The sequence below is a fragment of the Gallinula chloropus genome (assembly GCF_964237585.1).
Source record: "Gallinula chloropus genome assembly, chromosome: 7".
In the NCBI taxonomy this organism is placed as follows: Eukaryota; Metazoa; Chordata; class Aves; order Gruiformes; family Rallidae; genus Gallinula; species Gallinula chloropus.
In genome coordinates this window covers 11,085,981-11,111,167 of record NC_140092.1, presented here as the reverse complement: position 1 = coordinate 11,111,167, position 25,187 = coordinate 11,085,981, and the positions used below count along the sequence as shown (strand labels likewise).

The 25,187-nt window shown below is 33.6% G+C and overlaps 1 protein-coding gene across 3 annotated transcripts in view; it reads right to left on the bottom strand.

Annotated features, from left to right (window-relative positions):
• The window catches only part of PCDH7 (protocadherin 7), a gene marked incomplete at both ends in the record, with an annotated part of 265,318 nt that overhangs the window by 110,492 nt on the left and 129,639 nt on the right, over positions 1–25,187 (bottom strand). For all 3 annotated transcript variants that reach the window (XM_084267008.1, XM_084267009.1, XM_084267010.1), the window contains one exon: positions 23,284–23,500. In XM_084267008.1, coding sequence (XP_084123134.1) covers positions 23,284–23,500 — 217 coding nt within the window. The remainder of the gene's footprint in view (positions 1–23,283; positions 23,501–25,187) is intronic.

Sequence of the window (25,187 nt, the reverse complement as noted above, 5' to 3'; positions counted from 1 at the left end):
GGATTTATCTTGAAACTTCCTGTCTGATTCATAGTTGATTGCGTTACCATTATTTCTTTGTAAATTATGGTCAGTGAAGTTGAAGATAGGAAAAGACTACAAAGGATATGTAGTTTACTATTCGCTAAATCTTCAAAGATTGCATGGAGGTAACTGATTTTTATTCTCAGGTGAGGAGCAGCTTCTCTTCCAGTCACAGAGACTGGAAGCTCTCTGTGTATCATCCTGGTCATATAACTTACTACTGGGTGATGCTAAAAGAACCTACAGTACCTTTTGTTGTCATCTCTTCTACCAGTTCATATCTCTGTTCTTTAAATACATAAGTATCGGCATAGTTTTCCTTTCCTGGGCAGTTTCAAATCAATGTTTTGTTTTACTTTATAATAATTATTTTTTGTATCTTTTAAATTACTTCATGAAGCTTTTGCCATGGGAAGATTATACATCTTTATTTGGCTTTTCAACTAGGATGAATTTAAATTCTTGCTTTTCAAACTTTGATTGTTGAATACTGATTTTAAATAACATACTGGCATACATTTGGAGCATGACTTATTTCACATATGTGTATATATATACATATATACTCTTGGTACAATTTTAAAAGTCAGTATATACCAGGATTCATTGCCGTAAACCACTTTTGATACCAAAATGAGATGAGTTTTGGGAAATGCTGTCATCTGAAAGCAGGATACCATATCTGCTGTTTGATAGGAATACAAAGGTTTTAAACATTAAGAATGAATGGAAAGTTCCTCTATCATTCTCTAAGTGGATTAAGTCTTTGCAGCCATTTTCATGTCTAAAAGCTTCTTTTTCAACTCAAAGAGCATAACTGAATAAAAATGCTCAAATATGCCGTTTGAAAAAAAGAAATTAATCTTTTAAACATATAAAAACACCTATAGTGCTCTCCTTCCCCATGAGACACATTGAAGATGAGATAAAACTGATGAAGTTAAAAAGGAGATTAAAAGTAGACTATGTCATAGAACTGTATTTCACTTCCAACTTTGAAGAGGTACTCTGCTTTACAGTTGTATGCTTCATGAAGCAGTTAAAATGAAATTACTTTCCATTACAGATGTAACTGAATGACAGTTTTAAACAAAGATTATTAAGTATCTTTAGAAATATCTCTGTTCAGTATCTACTTCATTGGAACACAATCTCAGGAATTATTTTATGAGCAGTCCTACTATATAGAACAGAATTAAATTATTAACACAATTAATTGGTGTGTTTATTTTACAAGGCAATTCCTATTTCCTTGAAAGCACTCGTATTTTGTCAGTCTTTGTCTTCCAAAACAGGTCTTTGGTAGGTCTTGGTATGTATTTTTAAGGGTTGAGAAGCATATCTCAGGTATATTCTTAAACCAGAAAACATTCTAAGTAATCCTGACATTTTATTTCTTTTTTAACCAAAACATACTGAGATCTGGAACCTTCTTACTTGAGGAAATGTCAAAAAATAATATTTTCACTTGGAATTCTTCAAACTTTTCAACATCGTTGTAAAATCCTGCATATTAATGACATTTTGAATATAAAGTTCAGAAATTAGAAATCACACAATCTATAGAAAAATCATACCTAAAAGAATTACATTTATTTTGTATATTTTTTCTAGCAAGTTAATGAATTTTGTATTCCTTTCTGCATTATGTCACATCTTCATGTACAGAAAGATGGTTCGCCAAACGCTACTGCCTCCCATCAAAGAAAAGGAGCTTGAAGAAGCTTCAAATAGAATTTCTCTATTTCCCATGTAAATATTATAATAGTCATTCAGTATGAATATTCTATAATTATATTTATACAAAATGTAAAATTTGGCCTTTGTGACCATTCTCTTCCTATCATTTCCAAATAATTTCTTTTTATGGAAAAAGAAACAAAGAAACAAGAAAAATCCCTTACAAAACAACCAAAAATTTACTTACAATGAAGATAAAACCATGTTGTTTATCTCACATGAAAAGAAACAACTCCCTCCACTCCAGCTTATCACTGTAAATGTTAAAAAATTGAGGTACTGTGTCTCCAGAGTTTTATACTTACTATGTCTGGACAGATTACTTAGTGCACATATTAGGGTTTTTTTTTTCCCTAGATAATTAATTTTTTTGTTTAGGGCCACTTTCACAAAGCACAAAGTTCTACTTGTGAAGGTTGCCTGAGAAATAAAGTATACAAGTATCTCCTTTATACTTAAGTCTTCTACTACTTACCATGCTACTGGCCTACTTTGTTCTCCTTATCTTAATGTATTTTTATTTGAAGACTTCTCCATAACGTTACTTCTCCATAATGAGAAGACTTCTCCATAATGTTACTTTTCATAAACTTATTATTAATAATAGCACATTCATTAAGCCTGGTTCCATTTGATACTTGCATACCCTTACATACCTTAACAAAGCCTTAAATATGACCATTCTTTTGATACAAAGACTTCTTGCATGACTTCTAGAAGTCTTGTACTCTTTAGACTGAAATAAAAAATAACACTATTGCTTCTCACATTTTTGAATAAGGGAGGAAACATAAAGGTGTAAGCCAACAAAATTATTATACTAGTATTGGATGCTAGAACCCTACAGGGAGTTTCAGGTTAATTACTGATGACTCACTGGGACAGCTGTGCCTCATTACACTCAACATTGAATATAAAGGAATAGCAGCAATAATATTCTCCTAGAAGCCCCAGTGTTCTGGGGATAGGTACTGAGGGAAAGAATTGCACAAGCTAATACTGAAACTAAGGGAAAAGACTTGGGTTAAAGTCTTGGCTTGCAATATTTGGCTCTACTTTGTTTTGCTTCTTGTCAGAGCCAAGAAAAGCGATAACAAGGAGAGCTTTTATTCAGGGATGAGAAAGAGTGATGCATTTCTTTGAGCAACAGCTAGGAGTATGTAAAAGTATGTAAATATAAGCAAACAACAGAGAGGAATGCTGGCTCTGCCTAGGTTGGATGGTTGAACCTGGCTTTATCACAGGATAGATTTTGGCTCAGCCCAACCTGTTACTGCTGGTTCTGTGGTCACATAAATGTTCTGGCTGGAAAGCAACACATCTCAAACTCATTTGTTGGAAGAAGCCAGCTGTGATTAGTATCTTCCAGTAAAGTCATGTGCTTTTTGAGTTAACAAACCTGCTTAGTTCTGCTAATAGTCTCTGTTAAATCACTTGAATTTAAAAAATGGTCAACCAGCACACTACAGCTTACTTTAAATCATTTGTAGTAGGGTCATTTATTTAGGCATATAGTAGTCTCAGCTACTAGTTGGTGATTTCTGTTGTCTTACAGTCCAGATAGAAGCTTTCTAATTTTTTTAATCTATTTGATATAAACTTTTTTACTCCTGTGTACATGCTTTCTCCCTATATATATCTATATATATACACACACACACATTTGTGTTATGAACAACTCAGCTAGAAGAATGCATGTTCCAGTCTTCATCAACAACCTTCTGGACAATTTTCCAAGTCTGGATTTTAATTTTAGCTATTTAAAAAAACAAAACCAAAACCAAACAAACAAATAAACCCCCAGAAAAAAAAAACAAAAAAAAAAAACAAAACACCACCAAACCCAAAACCAAAACCACTTGGTCTCGCATCTTACAGACAGAGAAAAAGGCACTGGAGCACTGGCTTGGAGATTGCTGATCCAAACTGCTCAAAGGCTTGAACAGCAAAAATTATGTACTTAGATATTTGGAGTATCTCATAGCCATGAGATGGAAAAACCTCAAGAGATAAGAACAAAAAGGAATAAACTGGCTGCACAACCATTTTTCATTATCAAACTCATAGTTCCTGTCTATCTCACAACAGATGTGTAGAAGAAATTGTTTTTCTTTTGATGGGAGTGGCTTGCAGTTGGAGCTCAAGAAATTTGTAATACGAAGTATACACCAAAGATGTTTGTAAGAGAGTGGAACTGTGGAGTCTCTGTTTTATGAAAAAAAAATCTCAAAGATTATTTTTTTAAAGGGCATTTACCTCTAAAGTATTTTTTTATTGTTGTATTCTCCTTCAGTAAAGCTATGCAGCATGAAAGAAATGCTACCTCTATCTTTTAAGAATGCTTTTATTCCAACATGATTTGACTTGCAGATTCTATTGAAAATAAAAACCACTTATGTTAAAGTAAGCTTCATTGTTTGAACAGAAAGTTACAAAAATCTTAGCCTTACAAATATATTCTGAACTGGATATCTTTAACAGATAGATCTGGACAACATAACATGAAGCAAAAAAAAAAAACCCAAAACCAAACCACCAAACCAAACAACAAAACAAAAAAGCCTAGAAAAATAGTTTAGAATGTAAATCTGGTTTCCTTTCCTCTCCTTTTTCCCTACACACAACATCCCATTGTGCTACATGAAAAGAACTGGATTTTGAAATTATGATACAATAGAACAGTTCAAGTAGGAAGGGACAGAGCTACAATAATCATCTAGTCCAACTGGAAGTTTAAGCATATTATGTCCAAATGCCTCTTAAACACTGACAGTTTGGAGCATCAAGTGCCTCTCAGTGTTTGACCACTCTCTCAGTAAATAAATGTTTCCTAATACGCAGTCTGAATGTGCTCTGGTGCAGCTTTGAACCATTGCCACATGTCCTGTCACTAGATACCAAGTAGTAGAGCTCAGCACCTCACTCTACACTTCCCCCTATCAGGAAGCTGTACAGAGCAATGATGTCACCTCTCATCCCTCTCTTATCTTAAGAACAGACACTAGGGAATGATCCATCAAAGAATCAGCTAATCTACTAGATCTTATGTGTAATGCTACTTTCTCACAGTAAATTTGATGAGAAAAAAAGAAAAATCTCCATGTTAGTTAATGAAGCACACATTTTCAGTGCTCTAAACAAATTGGAGAAAAAAAACCCCAAAACTTTGGAATCATGTTTTACAGATGTCTCCATTTGATTTTAGTAGTTTGCATGGTATTTTACTATAAACCAGAAAATTACCATGCAGTGATATAAATATTTCTCCTGCAGCATGTCCTGCTGTTTTATTTCAGTATCCCTGCAAGGCTAATAAGCTACATGATATATTATCAACACGAGGTGATGGTAATACTCACAAGAGACATATGTATTTTGCCATTTACTATACCTGAAGTTAAATAATTTCCTTTATCATTAGTATAATCAATATTGACTACAAAATCTTTATAGAACAAAGATAAAAAGATTTCCAAACCTACACAGCTACACATGTAACTGGAAATTAAAAGATAAATAACTAAATAAATAAAATTAAAAATCAGCATTTGTTTTAAAGAGGAAAAAAAAATCACCGAATCACAGAATCACTAGGTTGGAAAAGACCTTTAATATCATCAAGCCCAACCCTTCCTGTCCTATGCTAAACCATATCCCTACGTACATGATTTACCTTTTCTTTAAACACATCCAGGGATGGTGACTCAACCATCTCCCTAAGCAGCCTGTTCCACATCCTGACAACTCTTTCAGTGATTCTCTTTTCCTAACATCTAATATGAACCTGAAAAAAAATATATCATAAATTAAATGGATTTCACTTTTTTTTCACATAACATTAAAGGAAAATAATACAAATACTTGAAAGTAAACTCCCATTTGTCAAAAAATAATTCACATTGGTGAAGTAATGTAAGACAGGAAAGAAAAGAAAGTACTGGAAAGTCTTAAGACCTCAACAGTATCGATACTCAAGCATGCTAAGATTATGAAAAAATACACCATAAGGCATTATTGCCTACAATATCAAGGAGGAATCTGTACCATATATAGGATTCAAATCTGGAGAAAGGAATTATTTAAATCAAGAAAAAAAATGCCCAAACCAACTTTAAGAATGCTCGTATACCCTAAGAATTGGGGTGTCTTGTAAGGAAAGTATTTTTTTCTTTTTAAAATTTATTTTATTGCCATTTTTAACTACCCGTACTGAAATACTAAAAGCCAACACCTTGAACATAGGAAAACCTTGTAAGCCATTATTTTAAAGAAATAAAAATGTAGCAGAGTAAGTAAGCTTTCATCTACATGAAAACAATTTTCATTCTTTCACCGGGGATGTGCTCCTATAAACACTTCCATAAATAACTAAATAATTATAATAATGGTAAGAATGGACTAGGAAGGGAAGTGTGTATGTTCTGGAATCAGAACCCAATTTACTACTCCTGGAAAACAGATTATTCTAATTCGACAGAATAGCCAGAATAGAAAAAACACTGCAGTGAACACCAAAGTATCTAGGTGCTTGAAATCATTAAAATCCATTTTCTTTTTTAAACTGCATAATGAAGCATTTAATGCAATTTTTTTTTCTTCTTTAGATTATGTTTTTTCTTAGCTAGCTGAACTTAACCTTTAATTGAATGTAACATAAATAATTTAAAATGCTAGATTTATGACACTTTAAAATGTAGAAAAAATGTTAAGTATAATCCTAGTATAAATATAAAATGCCCTTTTCATTCTCTCCAGCTAAAGAATCTCATTTATTATAATTAATGCTGGAAAGTTACTTTTGTTGAAGTCATTTTCACATTAGCGGTTATACTGTTGTCATATAATTATCTGCTGCAAGTTTCTTTATTTCTTATGACAATTATAAAAATTAAAAAGCTACAGCTATGTTGGCTAATATGTTTCTGAAAGGTATGCAGAAGACACAGGATTTAAAACTTATTAAAAACCCAAACTGAAACAAAACTGTTTTTCTGAAGCACTAAGAGGCATTTTCACTAATACACATCTTTACTAATGGCATTGCTTCTTGCTTTGAACATTATCAGAGAACACACTGACATTTTTATCAGAAAGCTTGAAAAATATTTTTTAAACACCCACAAGGAAGATTTAACATTGTCTTAATTACAGAGTTAGCTATTTCTTCATGTGTAACAAAAGGGTAATTATTTCTTAAACCTACTAAAACAGTCAGTAAAATAACCTGCCTTTTAGTATTAGCAATAGTACTCCTATATATTAAACTAAAACTAAGCTATGCTTCAACAGATTATTTTTTAGGCAGCTAAAATACAAACACTTCTCCCAGTTCTGAAAAATACTCCATTGCATGAAAGTTCTGTGTATAAACTCAAGAAAGGAAAGGTCTTTCAGGAATGCTGCTGGAGTAGTGGAAGCTTTGTAAACTTCTCCCTGCCTCATATACTAGATATACTTGTTAACAGTAAATAATTTTTAGGACAATATAAACAAACACACCAACCAGGCTTGGGAAGGGTCAGAGCAACTCTGTCTGAATTAAGCATTGCCAGTTCACTTTACATGCATATAGACCTTAGATTATTTAATAGTTTTTTCGTCTCTGAGGTAAAATACTTATTTAGGAAAATGAACATATTGGGCCATATCTTTCTCCACCTTTAATAATTTTTTCTTTTGTTGACAATTATGTGATTGGAAAACACAATGAATATGGAGATTCTTTGGATGATAAGAATAATCAAGATTAAGGCTGAGCTTAATCAAAGTAATATTTGGAAGTATACCTGAAAGTTGCCATTATCAGCAGCTTTCCCTTTGAGCAGCTCACTGATCTTTATTAAGAACTTCCTATTAATTTTATTAAATGGATTTTGCAACTGTTTCATAACAACATTTTTTTTTCATTATCTGACACTGACTGTTGCAGAGGTGAAAGAACCTAGACTCTCCAGCTCCCAGTATCTATTCCAAATCATGCTGTGAAATCAACTCTTAAATCAGACTCAAAAGGTGGGAACAGCTTATTTCTCACTAATGCAGCATGATGCAACTGCATTCCTGCAAAGATTAGTATTTTGCTACCTGATTAATAGTTTGCTTACCATTTGAATGAAAGCATCATTTTATTTACTTCTAGATATGTTTTTTTAATTTTAAAAAATCCACTATTTCAAAAAGAAGCCTTATAAGCATTTCCGGTTTCATTTGTTTCACCAAAAGAGGGATCTTTGCAAGACAGTTCTGCTAAGGTGATAAAAATAGTTTTCTCTATATAACTATAGCAGTAACTGACAAGATTTCAAGGAGACCAGAAAAAACACTAAAACTTTTATAAAACTCTCACCTGCTAGAAAGCTGAACAAAACCAAAGTAAATAGTTCTTATGTGCTTTCCTTAAAAAAAAAAAAAAAAAATTAAGTATCTGTCAGTCTTGCCTGGTTGTATACCAATGATCAGCAGCTTGACAAGCATAGATATTGTATATTTTCCCAGATCTTCCATGACACACAGCAGCACAACTCTCATTAAGGTCAGCTACATTTTATGCAATGCAAAAAGAGAAAAAGGCCTTTTCAGAACTGACTCTACACACACCTAAGACTGATGGAATTAAAAAAAAAAAATCAATCTTTTGCAATAGACACGTGACACTATTTTTAGCAAGAAAATGTCTAAATATAATTATCTTTACTAATCATCCCAACAAACTGCAGATTCTTCTGTACTTCCCAGAGGAGTGTCTTCTGGCACACACAGAAGAGTCAGCTTCTAGAATATCGTTATTTTCACATCGCTGAGAGTTATCTCACACACACACACACATACACACGAAATTTAGCCTTAGGGTTTTAGGAATGAAGCACAAAGATATGGAAAATAAATCCAAAAAGATATTATGGCAAATAAAAAATATCATAAATTTGTATATGATAATATGCTGTTTTGAGATCAATGTACTTTCTGGTTGTTTTTCTTATTGGGGCTTTCCATGAATTCTGACATTAATATTCTACTATATATGTGAGCCGTTCAAGACTTGTAAGATTTAGACAAGGTGTTCTAGCATACATTTATTATTTAGTCCATAGCACCTCTAATGATAGTAAGCATAACAGGTTTACATATTTCCTACAATTCTACATCCCTACTGATAGCATTAGTTGCAATCTTTTCATCTGCAACCCATAAATAAGGTCCTGGCTGGTCAAATAGATTCTACTTTCAGTATTTTCAATATTTCTCATTATGAAGTGATAGTTAAGTGAGAGCAGCTACAAAATACAGGGCTCTAAGGATGGAACTATTTAATTCTTTCTAATGGTTGTAATTCTCTTCTTTACATAGTTGCTATAGTAGCATGGATGAAGTTTTAATCTGTCTCCTTGTAGACGAATCTCAGAAATACTGTACATTTAAAACTTTACCCCTTGTGCAGACTATAGCTCCTATGGGGCAAAAAAAAATAGTGACTACTGTAGTATTATGTTAAGGAAATTTTAGTCCCATATGAGATGGGGAAAGAAAAGAATAACTCAGATTTAGACTTTCTAAATTAGTTTATAGTATAATTGTTTTAAACGAATAATGCCTCTGGGATTAGTAGTGAAAGAGGTGATGCAGGCAAGTCAAAACAAAGGGTTGATGAGGTACTTAGGAATATGGTTTAGCATAGGATGGGAATGGTTGGACTCGGTGATCTTCAAAGGTCTCTTCCAACCTTGTGATTTTGTAATTCTGTAATTCTTTAAGTCCCAGAAAGTTTCCCAGTGCTCAAGACACTGGAGATTTTCAGACTACAGTATGAGGCATAAAATAGGATTCACTGCTTTCCATTGGTATGTCAGTGAACACAGCAAAAGCATTTAAAAAGGCACTTTTAATGGGGTTTCTTCATGTTTGATTCTATTTGGAAATGACATTATATAGATATATTCATAAATATATATGCATTTAGATAATTTAACAAAATGGGATTATTTATTAAAGAGGAAGTCAAGGCATGAGGAAAATCACAGCACAAGATGGTTTCAAGAGATGTTTGTGAGAGAAAATAGTGATTCAATACAGTAAAATTTAGGAAAAAATGGTCCTTTCTGCAGGAGAGCAGATTTAATTTAAATATTGAGACTAGGAGTAGCAAAAAATATTTACTTGAATCTGTTATTCATCCTTTCTTGACAGAGAAAACTGAATTTATTTTCAGCTAATAAAATGCAACCACTCTTGCATTCTACTACCCTAAACTACCATTACTTTCCGGGAGACAACAGTTAACATTTTTTAATTGTAGTAGCATTAAAAAAACTCTTTATATTGGGGTAATCTGAACTTGAGTCTCTTCACTAAAGAACATTTAAAATTAGTTCAATAGAAGTGCTAGGAAATAGGAACCAATTCTGCTTTGAAGCTTATGCCCTGACTAGTCTCCTTCAAAACTATTCTATTTAGTAAAATTATTTTAATCCATCGTTGGAGTTCAGTCCTTGACCAATTCTTCCATTCCCCCATAAATGTACTGCTGATGAGAAGTGCCAGGTTGACAGTAGACCAGAATGCTCTGTCGATGATATAAAGCCAGCCAAGACAGTAGCATTTGGCAGCCACTGCCATTCAAAGACTAATAGACTTTCCATCAGATACTTTTTCCTTAGCTGTTCTTAGCTATCTTCCTTAGCTGACAGTCCCAACCAGGATGCTAGTTAATGCTTGTGGGGGCAGAAGCACCTCTCTAGTAGGTAATATTCTCCAAGTGCTAACTCATTTTATACAAGCCATTTAACTGCCATGTTAGACTAATGACTTTCTATCACTACTGACCTGGACTTGATTCAATTTTTTTACTATTTATCTTCACAGTAATAAACAAATTTGTCTTGTCAGTACAGTTTGTTTACTTAGGCCCTTTTGGAAAAGCACCTTCTAAAAGTCAATTACATGTGGCAGGAAAAACAGCAGTATTAGCCAGAGAAAATATTTTAGTTTTATAACTTCCTTAAGTTCCTCAGTTAATACAGCATTTATCAAGAAACTTCAGGATAAGGTCTTCATGTTTTGGAAAAGTTTTTCCACTTAAAATTCATATCATGAGCACTAGCATGCAGGACTCTACCTGGTAAAAGCTAAAGGCAATTGTTTCCTTTTGAAGAGAAAAGCAAGAGAAAAATATTCACTTATCTGAACCTTTAGGGGCATCTTGAGTTTTTCTGTATTCTCCCATTACTATTTGTGAGATTAGATCTGACTGTGTCTCAAGTTTCCATATCTATGCTCCTGGCAAGTGAGCTATGCCTCTAAGGAACATCCTTTGTCAGGATGCACTGTGGCAGCTTGGAGCCTGTCCTCTGTATTCCCATTTATAAAATCTCACATGTATTCCTCTTTGACTCTCAGACTACTTTGCTTCATCAGGATCTGTCCATGAGCCAACCCTTATGCCATTGTTATTTCTCGAAGTTTAATTCTGCAGATATGGCCATTTCCAGTATAGGTGGAAGGAAAAGGGGTGGGAAAGATCAATTCTACCCACGCCCTTTTCACACTGTTGTTGAGTCCCTTGGATCAAAAAAGATACAAAGACATTTTGGTATAGAATAAAATCTGTAATACAGTTTTGTGGGTTTTTTCCTATCACCCTTTTCCCCAACTTTTGGTGACATCCAGTTAGAAAACTCTGAGCAGAATATATAATTTTACACACACTTAAAAAAAAAAAAAAGAAGAAAAGAAAAAGCATATGGTGGCAAAATTATTGAATCCTGTTTTTTTTTCTTTCAGGTTTTCTGAGGGCTATGCTAACTGCTACAATCTGAGTATGTTGGACAGAGCATGCTAGAGCAGAATCAAAGCCCATGCTATTTCTTTCCCTTGCCAGCTCATTGTACTTCTGTACACCAACATGTTGCTAACAGGATCTCAGGAAGGATGTGAGTCTTACATGCAGGGTCCATATGACTCATGAGTCATATTGCACAGGTTCCTTGCATATTGTCAAGTGGACCAATTACCATGTTTTCACTGTTCCAGGATAGCTTAAATATTTTCTTACATGCTTTACATGTCTTTATGAAATTTCTATCATCATGCTATTACAAACATCAGTAAACATGAGAAATTTTCATACTTATTTTTAAGCAGATTTAATTTTAACTACCTTTGCCCACATTTTACCCCAAAAAAACCCATTCTAACTGAATAATGACACTGCATTACATCCAGTGTCTTAATCATTCTGCGGGCCACTGAATCAGACGTCCTCAAACACAATTAAAATAGATTTCTTGCATTTTAAAAATCAACATTTGTAATAACAGTTACTCCTCTTTAATCCACTTAACCATCCTACCCTCAGAACCACTATAAACCTAGAAAACAACTGAAGTTAACTATTTTTTTACTTTCTCATGTACTTGAGCACTGTCTGTGTACGAGACAGCAGAAACAAACACAATTCCAGAGCTGTCAAATCTACCAGAATATCACTATAATCCCATTATCGCAATGCATGGCAGAATATTAAAAGAATACTAGCACAAGTTAAGCAATTCAGCAGCACAGTAGCACTAATTAAATAACATGTAATACATACTTAAGCTTATTTCTCAAATATTCTGTTAAGGAAAACATAAGGGTTTCTATTCTACATCTAGAGAGAATACAAGTTTCTGTTATTAGTTAACTCTAGTGGAAGGCAAAATCAGATGAAATCTCTTTACCTTCTATTTGTAATAAAAGCTTGCCATGTCAAATTCCAGTGATGAATGTTTCTTTAACATTTCATGATAATCTAAAAGTCATTGCAGTGCCCCAAAGAAGGACACAAATTCTTCTCTTCAAAGACAGTATGAATTAATTGGGAGCAAAATCACCCTATATAGGAAAACATTTTACAGTGCAGCTGAAACAGTTTAAAGATAGTAGGACAGCAGGACAAAAGTAACACACATTTTTGGTTTCTTGAGATGTAATTTAAAAAGCCTTTTTTCAAGATTTCTTTTATGGGTGTTGCTGGTCTTTACAGCACTGTTACAATCTCAGAAAAAGACAGAAAAATCCTTGGATCAAGAAAACAAGTCTGCCATAAGACCATAGGGGAAAAATCCACTTTGGTACCAGCTTGTCCTATGGCTTGTTTACATGCAATTTTAGATTTGATACACTTTGATTTTACTTCCCTTGCTGATGAAATAATGCAGATTGCGTAGTAAAGGAACAAGTGCCCCTGCAGGGATCTTTAGGGTTGATTTGTTCCTTGGATATAGCAAAAAACCAGCTTAAGACAAGCAAGTTGGGAAAGCTGGTATGGACACGTGTTTGGTTGCAAAAGAGCATGCAACCAACAAAATAACTCCATCAATACTGTTCTTCCTTTATTGCCTTTAAATTTTGATTCTTCTATCATCCAATTAGAAATTTACAGACATATCTTAATTTCCATTATTGTGTAGAAAGAAGCTCAGATTGGAATCATGTATCAAAATACACCTTTTTATTATTGCTTACTGAGAGATGTGTTTGTCCTTTACATAATACTTAAAATCATTATGATGGTGGATAGCTCTTTTAAACATGTTTGGATCAATCACTGATGCAAATTTATTCTAATAGCATGTTCCAAGTTAACTGTGATACAAAATTTTAATTTAATACTGCAGTCTGAAGGATTATTTAAAAAAAAAAAAAAGAAAAAAAAACGACCCTTATAAAAAGCAGATTAAAATAAATTTTCTCATGTAATAAATGTTGACCTTGCTTTGCTTTTATCTGGGTGCAAAAGTTATATTAGAGCCTAAAATACCTTTCTTGTTGTGGGTAAGAGTTTTGCTGTCATTGTTGCTTCTTGCTCAAAAGAAATCTAACTCTGTAATTTTATTGAAACTACTATACTAATGAATTGGTATAATTTCTTTACAATCCTAATATTTGTCTTGTTCCGGCATGTTCGATGACTATTTTTTAAGATACTAGGCCATTTGATACTAACAGTTACTGCTGCATTGCTGCTGAGGAAAAAAGTACACATGGATGATACTATAGTAATACTCAGAAATACTTAAATGTCTGAATTTATATTATGCTTGCCTTGAAATCCTCTGGTTAAAGAAACTGTTAGTTTCCTCTGAAAAGTAATTACCTCCTATAAAATAGAACTTCAGAACTCCAGATGTCACACAGTATACTGGGACTTCTAATTCCTTTAAATACCATTCTGTAGATTTTGGCATACTAACCTGACATTAATGTTTGCTAAAATACGTAAGAAATGCACACTTCTTTCAGTCTTTGTTTTTCAGACCTTTTTCTTGCATAAATTACTTGCTGTTCTGAGGTGTGCTGGTTCTGGCTCGGATAGAGTCAATGTATTCACAGTAGCTAGCATGGGGCTATGTTTGGGATTTGTGCTGAAAACAAGGTTGTTTTCAAGAAACAGGGATGCTTTAGTTACTGCTCAGCAGTCAGAGTGTTTTCTTCTTGTCACCCCAAGCCACCAGCAAGTGGCCTGGGAATGCACAAGAAGCTGGGAGGGCACATAGCCAGAACAGCTGACCCTAATTGAATAAAGGGATATTCCATACCATATGATGTCATGCTCAGCATATAAAGCTGAAAAAGGAAGGTGGAGGACACATTCAGACTTATGGTGCTTGTCTTCTCAAGTAACTGTTACACATGATGGAGCCTTGCTTTCCTGGAGATGGATGAACACCTGTCTGCCTATGGAAAGGGGGAATGAATTCCTGGTTTTGCTTTGCTTGTGCATGCAGCTTTTGTTTTACCCATTAAACTCTTTTTTATTGCCACCCATGACTTTTACTTTTCCAATACTCTCTCACATCCCACCACGGGGGGAGAGTGAGCAAGGGGCTGTGTGATGTTTTGTTGTTGGCTGGGGTTAAAACACAACTTCAAGAAATTAAATAACAACAGAAAAAGGTACTTCTAGATACAACAACAAAGATTATGGATACAAAGTAAAACATTCTCATTGGAAAATTCTCAGCTACTGGTCCCTACCAGGCTAGAAAGTTTTTTCCTTTGTCCAATCTAAGACTAATGGGACACACAAATCACTTAAAAACCCCTCATTACGGAAAAAAATATTAATAGTTGCATGCACTCCGGTGTAAACTGGACAAATTTGTGTACATAAATCTGTTATGGGTATGAATTTCACTGTATGTAGCCCAGGGAATCTGAGTCACAAACTCTTGATATATAGTAGAACAATTGAAAGACAGAACAATTTATTTGCCCTGCTATATTCTTCCCTGACCACTCTGTTTTGGCCACCAGCTGATCTTTGGTTGGCTTCTGTTCTAACTCTTCATTGGCAGATCAGCAAATTAAAACACACACATAATGCCTTCAGAAAACTTTTTTATAAACTACAGACTGAAAAAATGTAAAATTGCAGTTTTCTAGGTAAAAAGACATACAAGATTGAGTCTTATCTTTTTAGTTTGTTGTTCTATGTTTTGTCACAGTGAACTTTGGATTTTACAAATCTCTATTACAAATTGCATTATTTTATAAAGAAATGAAAGAGAACAGTAAGTGAAAGTGATTTTACTAGTATGTGAAAATGCAACAACTTATGAAACCAGTGTTTCAATAACTGGTTTAATAACTAATGTATCAATAACTTGGGGTAATACCTATGTATCTGTTCACTATACCTGCACTATACTTTTACACAAAGTCTTAATATAATGAAAGTAGCAAAAACATTTAATTATTTTATTACATAAATGGGCACCTGTCAATTTAGTACACTTGAGGTTTGGATTAGTGTGCAGATTTTTAAAAGCAGAACTCTGTGAATGTTATTGTTCCTTTAGGTTCAACTGTGTGGCAAATTAGACATGCTCTTGACCCTTCAGTCCAAGTACCTAATTTTGAAAATGCAGCCAGATTTTTGTTCTGAATCACTAATTCATACTTTGTAGTTTTAAAAATAAACTCAAGGAAAAGATAAAGCTTCTCTTTTCCTTGAGTTTCTCTTTTCTTTTTTTCTCTTTTCTCTTTCCTCTTTTCTTTTCTTTCTTTTCTTTTCTTTTCTTTTCTTTCATTTTCTTTTCTTTTTTCTTTTTTCTTTCCTCTTTTCTTTTCTTTTCTTTTCTTTTCTTTTCTTTTCTTTTCTTTTCTCTTTTCTTTTCTTTTCTTTTCTTTTCTTTTCTTTTCTTTTCTTTTCTTTTCTTTTCTTTTCTTTTCTTTTCTTTTCTTTTCTTTTCTTTTCTTTTCTTTTCTTTTCTTTTCTTTTCTTTTCTTTTCTTTTCTTTTTCTTCATCTTCTTTTCTTTTGTCTTCTTTTCTTTCGTCTTCTTTTTTTCTTTTCTTTTGTCTTCTTTCCTTTTCTTATTTTTTTTTATATAGGGAAAACTACCCCAGCTTTTAAAACATCAAACTCAAAGCATCAAACTTGTGTGAGAAAGACAAAAGCAGTAAGACTGTATTTTATGAAGGTAGTATATAATAAATTGTCGACATTTGCTGCGATGAATATTAAATAGACAAATAAATAGAACAGTAGTTGGGAACCAGAAGTGAAGAAAAAAATGGAGAAGAAATAAAGGGCTTATCATAGATCTTCATTATATGTGAAGATTAGAAGGGACAGAAAGATCAAAGGTCCAGGAAACTGAAGAAATTGTCATTAAATACAGACAACTGGGAAAATACAGCATGCTGAAAGGGCTCTTCTGAACTGAGGAAAAATAAATTTCTGTTGACTATCTGCATTAGATTTTCTCCAGGAAAGAGACTGCTGTAGATGCAAAGGTTGCTAAATATTCCATTCATAAACCAGATGTCTCTTCCTCCTTGAGTCTGTAAATTTTGGAATGCATTTTGTTCTCCGTCTACATTCAGGACTCCAACAGTATCAAAGGGAGTTCTGCAGTCTGCATCAGTGGGAGGCAGCCTGAGCTAGCAGCTGGCACAGAGGAGTTGGACAAAAGCCTAACTCTACTGAGTCAATAGCAAAACTCTCATCAACATGACTGCAAAACGGAAGTTGGTGTCCAGATTATCACTTCTTGAGGGGTAGGTACTGTTTGGATCAGTTGTCAGATGGATGATCAGTTTATAGCATGACATTGGACATATCGCTCCACTTTCTGATGACTTAGATCTCCACTTCTCAGTTTGGTATGTTCTCTCTTATCAACCTCAGTGAACTGATTTGAAATTCATAGATGAGGCAGGTTATATAAGTGCAACTGTCTAGATCTTATGAGTATTTGCAGTAAGAACTGACTCACTGAGATGTGTACATGCATGCACACCCACATGCACATATAAAGTCTTCCCTCACTGATCCATCCTAACAGATAAAACTACAGGAATGGTTCTTTAGGAATCCAAACTCTTTCTCCATTTTCACCTTACCTATTAAACCCTGATGTAGTAAATTGTAGTTTGAGTTGTCTGATATCAATATGCTGCCTTTAAGAGTGGGGAACAATTATTATCTATTTTTTTTTCTTTTTAAGAGCAAGATATTGAAAACAGGAGTGGAGGTAGAAGTATTGTAATGTAGCTTAAAAAAAGAAGAGAACCATATGCTGTACCTCACTATGAAGCACAAAGGGAACTATAGCAAACACAATGGAAAAGCAGCAAAGAGCAAGGAAAATAAGTGTTATTCAGAAAATCAGCTGAATAATTTGTTAGCTTGGCTATCAATGTGTAGGGGTGTTTTTTCAATACAGAAATATGCATTCCATCTTTGAGTCCAGCAGATAAAATCATACATTCTCTGAGCAGCCAAATCATTATCAAGCTGAAAACAATTCACAGTGAAGCTCAGGTATACTTCATGAATAAATACCATACAGAAGTTGTTGGTATTTCTCTGGATGGTCATGGAAAATAAAAAAAGTAAGGAGAAAGGACATAAAAATATACTATTCTGGCAGCTTCAGCAAGAGTTATTTCTGCTCACAGTGGCCTGTATTTGGTCCTTTGCATTATGCATTTGAAGTACAATGTAAACCTAGAATTGTAGATAAGATACAATAACCCTTTGTGCAATGACATATAATGCACAACCTGAAATAATTGCTTATCCTTCTGTAGTATATATTAACCAAATAAAGGAATTTTTAACAAAATGAAAATATACTTCTCTCATTTCTACTGTAAGTATGCATATAACACTTCTAAGTGCAATAACCCTAAAACCACAAATACCATGTAGTTTTGAAACTTAAAATACTGAACATATACTTTAAAAAACCCACATATTCCTATGCTGAGAAAACTCCCAGGCATATGGTGTAAGGTCATCTAAAGGAACATGGTAAAAGATTAAAAAGGAAAAAAAAAAACAATGAGGAAAACAGCCAATGTTCTTCCCAGCCAGGTTCATTGCTCTACATAAGACTGCATTAGTACAACAGGGATCTCTGCACAGTGTGTCTTCTGTCTTAGGGCCAGGTTGGTTTGGGGGTTTTTTTCCCTCTTATAAAATGTCTTTTTACAGTTCTTAACAGAATATTCTATTCTCAGAACAGACTGGTTCAAGACATAATACATCACAGAATATGAATGTTTTCTAAAACATTACCCATATATGTTCTAGGTTCACAGACTCCAGAGTTCATTGTGTGCCTAGTTATATGTTAAGATTTATCAGAAACAATAAGAAATATTATGTATAGGTCTTATATAATAACTCGTGCACCACTTCCTGATATTTTGGGTTCATGCATGCAGGGTAACATTTAAGAAAAAGTGAATGAGCAGCCCTGAAAGAAGAAACAAACAAACAAAAAAAGGAACATGCTATGTTATCATGCAATCACTACATTAAAAAACATTACCAACTCAACCTCTCAGATGGACTATTTATATTATATTCAGGACAGTTTTAATAAAAAAATATTCACATGCAATTTTAGACCCTGAATTCAAGAGAACAGAACATAATGAGAACTGTAAGTACAGTCATTCTATGGAATAAGTCAATATATGTCTGATTTACAATGTTTATAGCAAGGACATTTAAGTCATCAAGAGCATTAACCTGTGTTATTTGCACTGCTAAAAGCTAAAGTGAAATGTATTCTGTAAACATCGATTCTAGAAAACAATAGATTCTTTTTTTTTTCTTTTATTAAGTCTTTGGTCTAGAGAACAGTTCAATATTCTACATTACCAGTAAAAGTGAGAGAATGCTCTTATAGATAAGATTAATTAATTTATTAATTGTCAAAATTCCTTTTGTATTTTCAAAGTCATCATCTCACATACCATGAACTCTTTCTTTATATTGACACTGGAACTTTGACACAGTCTAAATCAAAAACAGTCATTGAGAACATAGCATATAATCAGTCCATATGAACCAAAATAATGGATTTCTCTTCCTTGCATTTTAGTTCTTCATGTGTCAGAGTGCAATTTATTTACCGATTTCTTTGTAGGAGTCAATTAACTAAATCACAAAAATTCTAAGCTCCTTTTTGAGCTCTGCCCCTTACTTCCTCTGTGACTTCATACACATCACAAAAGTGGAAGCTTTAAACTATTTTCTGTCTTACACAGAAAGGACTGCTCTCGGTGTCTTACATATCTGATACTGAAAAATGTGCTAAATTAAAAGAATGTGCTGCAGACTAAGGATATGTTCATGTAGAAATACCTGAAAGAACTTTAACACAGGTATCTCGGGTGTATCAAACAATCTGCCTATGTCTGCATGGAAACAAAACTCCAGGGAAGAACTTGCAAACCAAAAGATACAGTGCTGCAGTTTCACTACTACAGGTAATCTACCTAAATTTTAAAAAAAACCCACACAACACTGATTAGCCCACTACATCTATAAAGTAATTATAAATATACAGATAGCAGGGAGGGGGGTGGTATAGGAAAAAAAGAGGGAATATAATTTAATGAGACAGACCTGGGAGAACTAGCTGGGTGGAAATGAAACATAGCAATGGTAAGCCTTTCTTAGCGATCGTATATGTAATTAATAACATAGAAATTAATATGAAAAGGCTGTATTTTCCATTCCTTAAATGGTGAGACTACATCTCTAGCTATCCCTAACTAATTAGGTTAGTTGTTTTAGCTGTTGTTGTTGTTGTTATTATTATTGTTATTACTATTATTATTGCTATCTAGAAAATCACAATTTAAAGCACATACTGACTAATTGTCAGAGTAAGGAGGTTAGGTAATTCTGGAAGTATCTGCCACCAGATTTGGTTTTTTTACTCTCTTCTGAGATATGTGGTACTATGCATTGACAAAATCAGAAGACTATGACTAAAAGACCAAGAAACTCATTTAATATGGTAATGTCTTTATCCTTGATATACAAATATAAATACAATAAAAATGTTCTTGAGAAAATTATTGTGCAATTTATGTTAAGATTGTGCCATTCTAACAACCAAATTGGAGGAGGCTGCACATATGAGCAGAATTTCCTTGTAAGGAAAGCTCCAAGGGCAGGGGATAAATTAACTCAGAAGTTACTTCTGGTTCTGCAGATTTTACTAATTAACAAGATCTTTGCATACTGAATTTTCACAGTCAATCTGCTAACATTTCTTTTTTCCTCCTTTTTTTTATTCTCCTGCATCTGACACCACAGCTAATCATCAGAACAAAACTTCAATCTACATCTGACAGTCATGTAGGCTGGTAGGTAATGTACGGCATATTCCAAAAAGCCAACCCCCCTACCCTATTTTTTTCTTTCCAATATTTTGTCCTTGCATGACAAGATAGAAAGATGCCTCCTACCAGAAAACAGAAAGCTGAATTTCCTATTTACTTTGACTGTGAATTCAACCTTCTTTCATTTGCCTTAACTATAAGAATTACTTGTTTTCCTTAGTCATCATAGCTTGCAAAATGGAGTAACAAATGTGTCAGAGGGTTTAGCATACTATGATGAAAATTATCATTTCAAATTTTAAAATGAAAGGAAATCCAAAGGAATTAGTTATAACCGCATTGTTTCACATCAACTGCAATTAAATGGAAAATATTTGAAGTAATAACAATTAATAACTAAGATAGCTTTCAAAGTGCTGTTTTCATGGAAAATCTGCATGAAAACTCAGTTTAAATTCTGATTAAAACTTAACCAAGCTAAACACTGCAGATTACCTAGATTCCAATTAAATGTGACAAATGAACACTTGACAGATTTCAATTCCAATCCTGTTTCTCTCAGAAGGATCCATTAATACTGAAGATTACATTATCAGAATTTGAACAACACAGTTGTGCCTAATATATTTAAAATACAAGTGGACTTAAGAATCAGATCACAGAAAACTCTCATTCAAATGTCAGATATTACTTATATGAAGGAACAAAAGTACATTCCATCCTGTTCTGTCATTACTTATAGATTTAAGTTAACAAAAATTTCTGGAGGCAGATGACATGTCGCCATTGAAATCTTGTTTTTTAAATGTGACAGCAAAATCCAAAAGTCTGTAGAATATAATTTTCATCACAATGTCACCCACCTTTCAAAGGTCTTAGTTCAAGATTTTATAAAGGTGAAGGAATTCCTGATTACTATATGCAAGTCCTGCCACATGATTTTTTTTCTCATGGTAATTTTGTTGTCATTCACTTATTCTTTGAATAATATATTTGTTTAGCTCTATGTTTCTATCTCATCTATCTATACAATACTATTTAAAAAACTGAAACAAACAAAATCAGCCTTCCAAATATAAATTGTCAATTTTCAAAAATCAAACTAATGTCTAAAATACTTAAATTATTAGAATGCAATGCCAGCTTTCGCATCAACACAAAAACTTAAATAAGTTGGTCTGCTTTAAATTTTGACACTGTTCAAGCACTCTTCAATTTCAATTACACTTCAGTAAGTGTGGTGATTTTCACTGGCTACTGAATATATTAAAAATCAGATTAAATTGTGACTCTACAGTTTTCCCAGTATGGTTCAGATATACTCTATGTTAGCATACTTTCCGAACTCAGAATGTAATGTCTACCAATCTACACTGCTATATGTTATACGGAATTAAGAAAATGTTTAGTTTCATTAAATTAACCGCAAAAAACTCACTACAAAGCAAATAATAAAATAATGATCCCAATTTAGGTACAAAGTTTGGAAAGTATTTTCTGACATTTTTCTAGTAATATCAGTATCACTTTCTATCATACCACACAGCCAGAAAAATTAAAGGTAAAGAGATATATTCAAATAAACAACCAAGGAGAATATATAGACATACACTTATACATATACATAACCTAACATATCTTCTTTTTAGATGGACACTACCATCTTCCTTTTTGGTCAGTCGATTATATGTAGCTGGGATATATATTATAAGCATGTGTAAACTGCTGTAACCATTCTTCAGACATTCTGGATTTGGTAATATTTTACCATAGTGTATAATATATTTTTATTGGGTCGGCATGTTTATCTCATAAAAGACAGAAATTATCCAGTGCTGTAATCTCTGAAAAACTAAAACATGCACTTAGCCAAACTAATTCATTCATTCTATAACAGAAAATACACCCCCCCTTATTGCATATACGCACCAATTCCAATTGGATTAGCAAACCCATTATTTCATTGGCTATCAAAAATCTGTACACTTTGACACACAATAATTTATTTTACTGTTTTTTGGGCAGGTGGAAAGGCAATGAAGTCAGTGACTGACTTCATAAAATTTTAGATGTAGGCCAATAAATGGAAGACATTAAAACATTCGGGTTTATGAAATAGATTCCAAATTCTTTTTTTTAAAAAAAACTCTAGTTTTAGATATAAAGGAAAACAAAACCTCAGATTTAAATTACCTTACTTTTTAATAGCTGGAGAATTACTATAAAATAAATAAGGATTCAGCATTTTCTACTTCTACATAAATAGAACCTGATTTTAAATGATATGTTTTAAAAGTACTGTACAATATAAAGTCTGGGGAAAATGTAAGCAATGTTGTTCTTTTCTAAATAATGACGAATGGACTTGACACTCAGTGTTATTCTGAAAACAGTCTACAGAATGTTTTTTGGGGAAAAGGGAATTCTCTGGAGTGGGATTTTCTAATCCTACCTTTTTTAAAATATTTGTTTTTCCCCCCTGATGATGTATATGTTACATTCTGGGAAATCTGCTAAGCAGTTGTTAAGCCAAAAATAGAAAGATAAAAGAATACATGTCCTTTATGGTCTTTTATCTAAAATGAAATGTATGGCATTTAATTCAATTAATTCAATCTCCCCAGCCCTCTACTGGCATTTTTTACAAAGTTTTAACTGCTCTGCAGTATAACTTTTACATCAGATAAAGAAAAGAAACTGTTGGGTTTATTAATATTGTTATGTTCCATTATTTTGAGTATCTGCATTTTAACAAACTTTAAAATAAAATAATTGCAATTTTAGCTATTTAATGTATTTATTTATGGTTTTGGACTGACCTTTCAAAAGTCTACTTAGTATCACTTGCTAGTGAGATTATGTGTGTGAATGTCGTGTTTGCCCCTACCATTTTCCATATGCTCTGCCTCACCAACACTGCCATCCGGCGTAGTCCTTTCGTAGTTGTCCTCTGGGAGTGGAAGGGCACCCAGTCTTGGCCCTGATGAACTCTTACTGCTTGGTGTTTCTGACTCCTCCAGACCGCTGTCATAGCAACTCTGCAATGACCCTTGATGCGGGTCCTGAGGCTGACTCACAACAGAAAACGTCACTCTACGAAATGGCTGCAAGAGAAAAGATTCTGAATGTCACTGAAAAGTTCGGTCTTTGAACAACTGATTCTCAAAACATGACTTAAGCAAACTAATATTTTAACATTTACCAATTAAACAATTTTGTCTAAATTAAAGCAAACAGCAAGTACAATCCTTAAAAGGCCACTGGACAGAGGCCCTGTGGATTTTTATGGGGATATAAGGTCCAGAATCTTCCCACAGTTTTGCATAACCTCCTTCCAAATGGCTGCATGGGGTAAGAAAACTTTCTTATGATTATTTATAAATTCTGAACAGTTCCTCTTTTACTCAATAGCAATAATTTGAAGGGAGTTTATATCAGACTGCATAAAGGTTCTTGACAGTGTGTGCATGTGTATGTGTAAGACTGTGTGGGTGGGTATAAAGGCTCACCTGTAAACTGTATTGTGGGTATTAACAACATAGCAGAACACCCCTAAGCCTTTTTTAAAATCACTTCCTATGGTTTTGAAAGCTAGTTGACACAAGAAAGGAGGGGAAAAAAAGGGGGCGAAGGAAAAAAAAAGGGTTCAATCTCTTAGCTCCTTTGCCATAAAATTCAGTGCCTGGAGACAGGGTGTGTTGCCAGCTGACTTAATAAAGACTTTAAAGTACTGCAAGCACAGCTGACACCACATGTTTCCACTGGGACTGTACAAACATAGATTGTTAGAGATTTGTATTCATTCAAAATGACAGATATTACTGTTGCTCTGGAAGTCTACATGCTGAACCCTGGCACCAGTGAGCATCCCAGGAAGTGGGAGAGTCTATCTTTCACATTTCAGAGGACACTGAGGACAAGCGGGGTTTTTAGTAAGAAGCTAGCAGATTCTCCTACAATTTGAAATACACTCAAGCAGTAATAATACATTTCAAATAATTTAATACTTTTGAAATAACTTACTGTTTTCAAGGCTAGAAAACCAGAGAGAAATATGTGATGTTCTAGAAAGCACCATCTAAAACAACACCAAGAGATCCTATTTATAAGACACTATGCAGACTTTCCTATGTTTAAATGTGAGGTGTGAGAGTGCTGCCCGCCTTTGGATTCAGATGTGTTTCAAGCCCTAGATTAGAATGAGACAAAGTTATACAACTCTGGTCACTCTAGAGTAGAAATGTGTATGCCGGCCTGGAGAGAGGAAACAGCAACTACAACCATTTACACAAGCCCTAAAGAACAGAAGTCCATGTTAGGTTTAGAAGCAGAGGGGTGGGTGAACTTCCAGTTACATTTTTTACAATTTTTTTGGAGGATCAAAGTTTTGAAGATGTAAAGATATTCACTGATGATGATAAACTAGTTGAACTACAGATATAACACTAAGTCTTCCTGGCACAAGTAAAACAGAAGTTTATAAATGTGAGCATTGTTAGAAATATGAGAAAATTCCAAAAGAAGTCGTGATATTCTAGTGGTGAGCTTTTGACCATTTGAAGTTTCCTTCGCTCTTCAGCTGCTAAGAGCTTTTATATCAATTTAATATAGCATTTCATATCACATCAAATGCAAGAAGAATAGAGGAGCAAAACAAAGAATGGAGAGCACAAGTAATATACATTGAAGGAGCATATTAAAATACTTTAGAGTTGGTGCACCCTTCACTAATGTGGAAATAGTAGAAAGTATATAGGAAGATTAGAACTGCTATGTGAGGACAGGTTATCT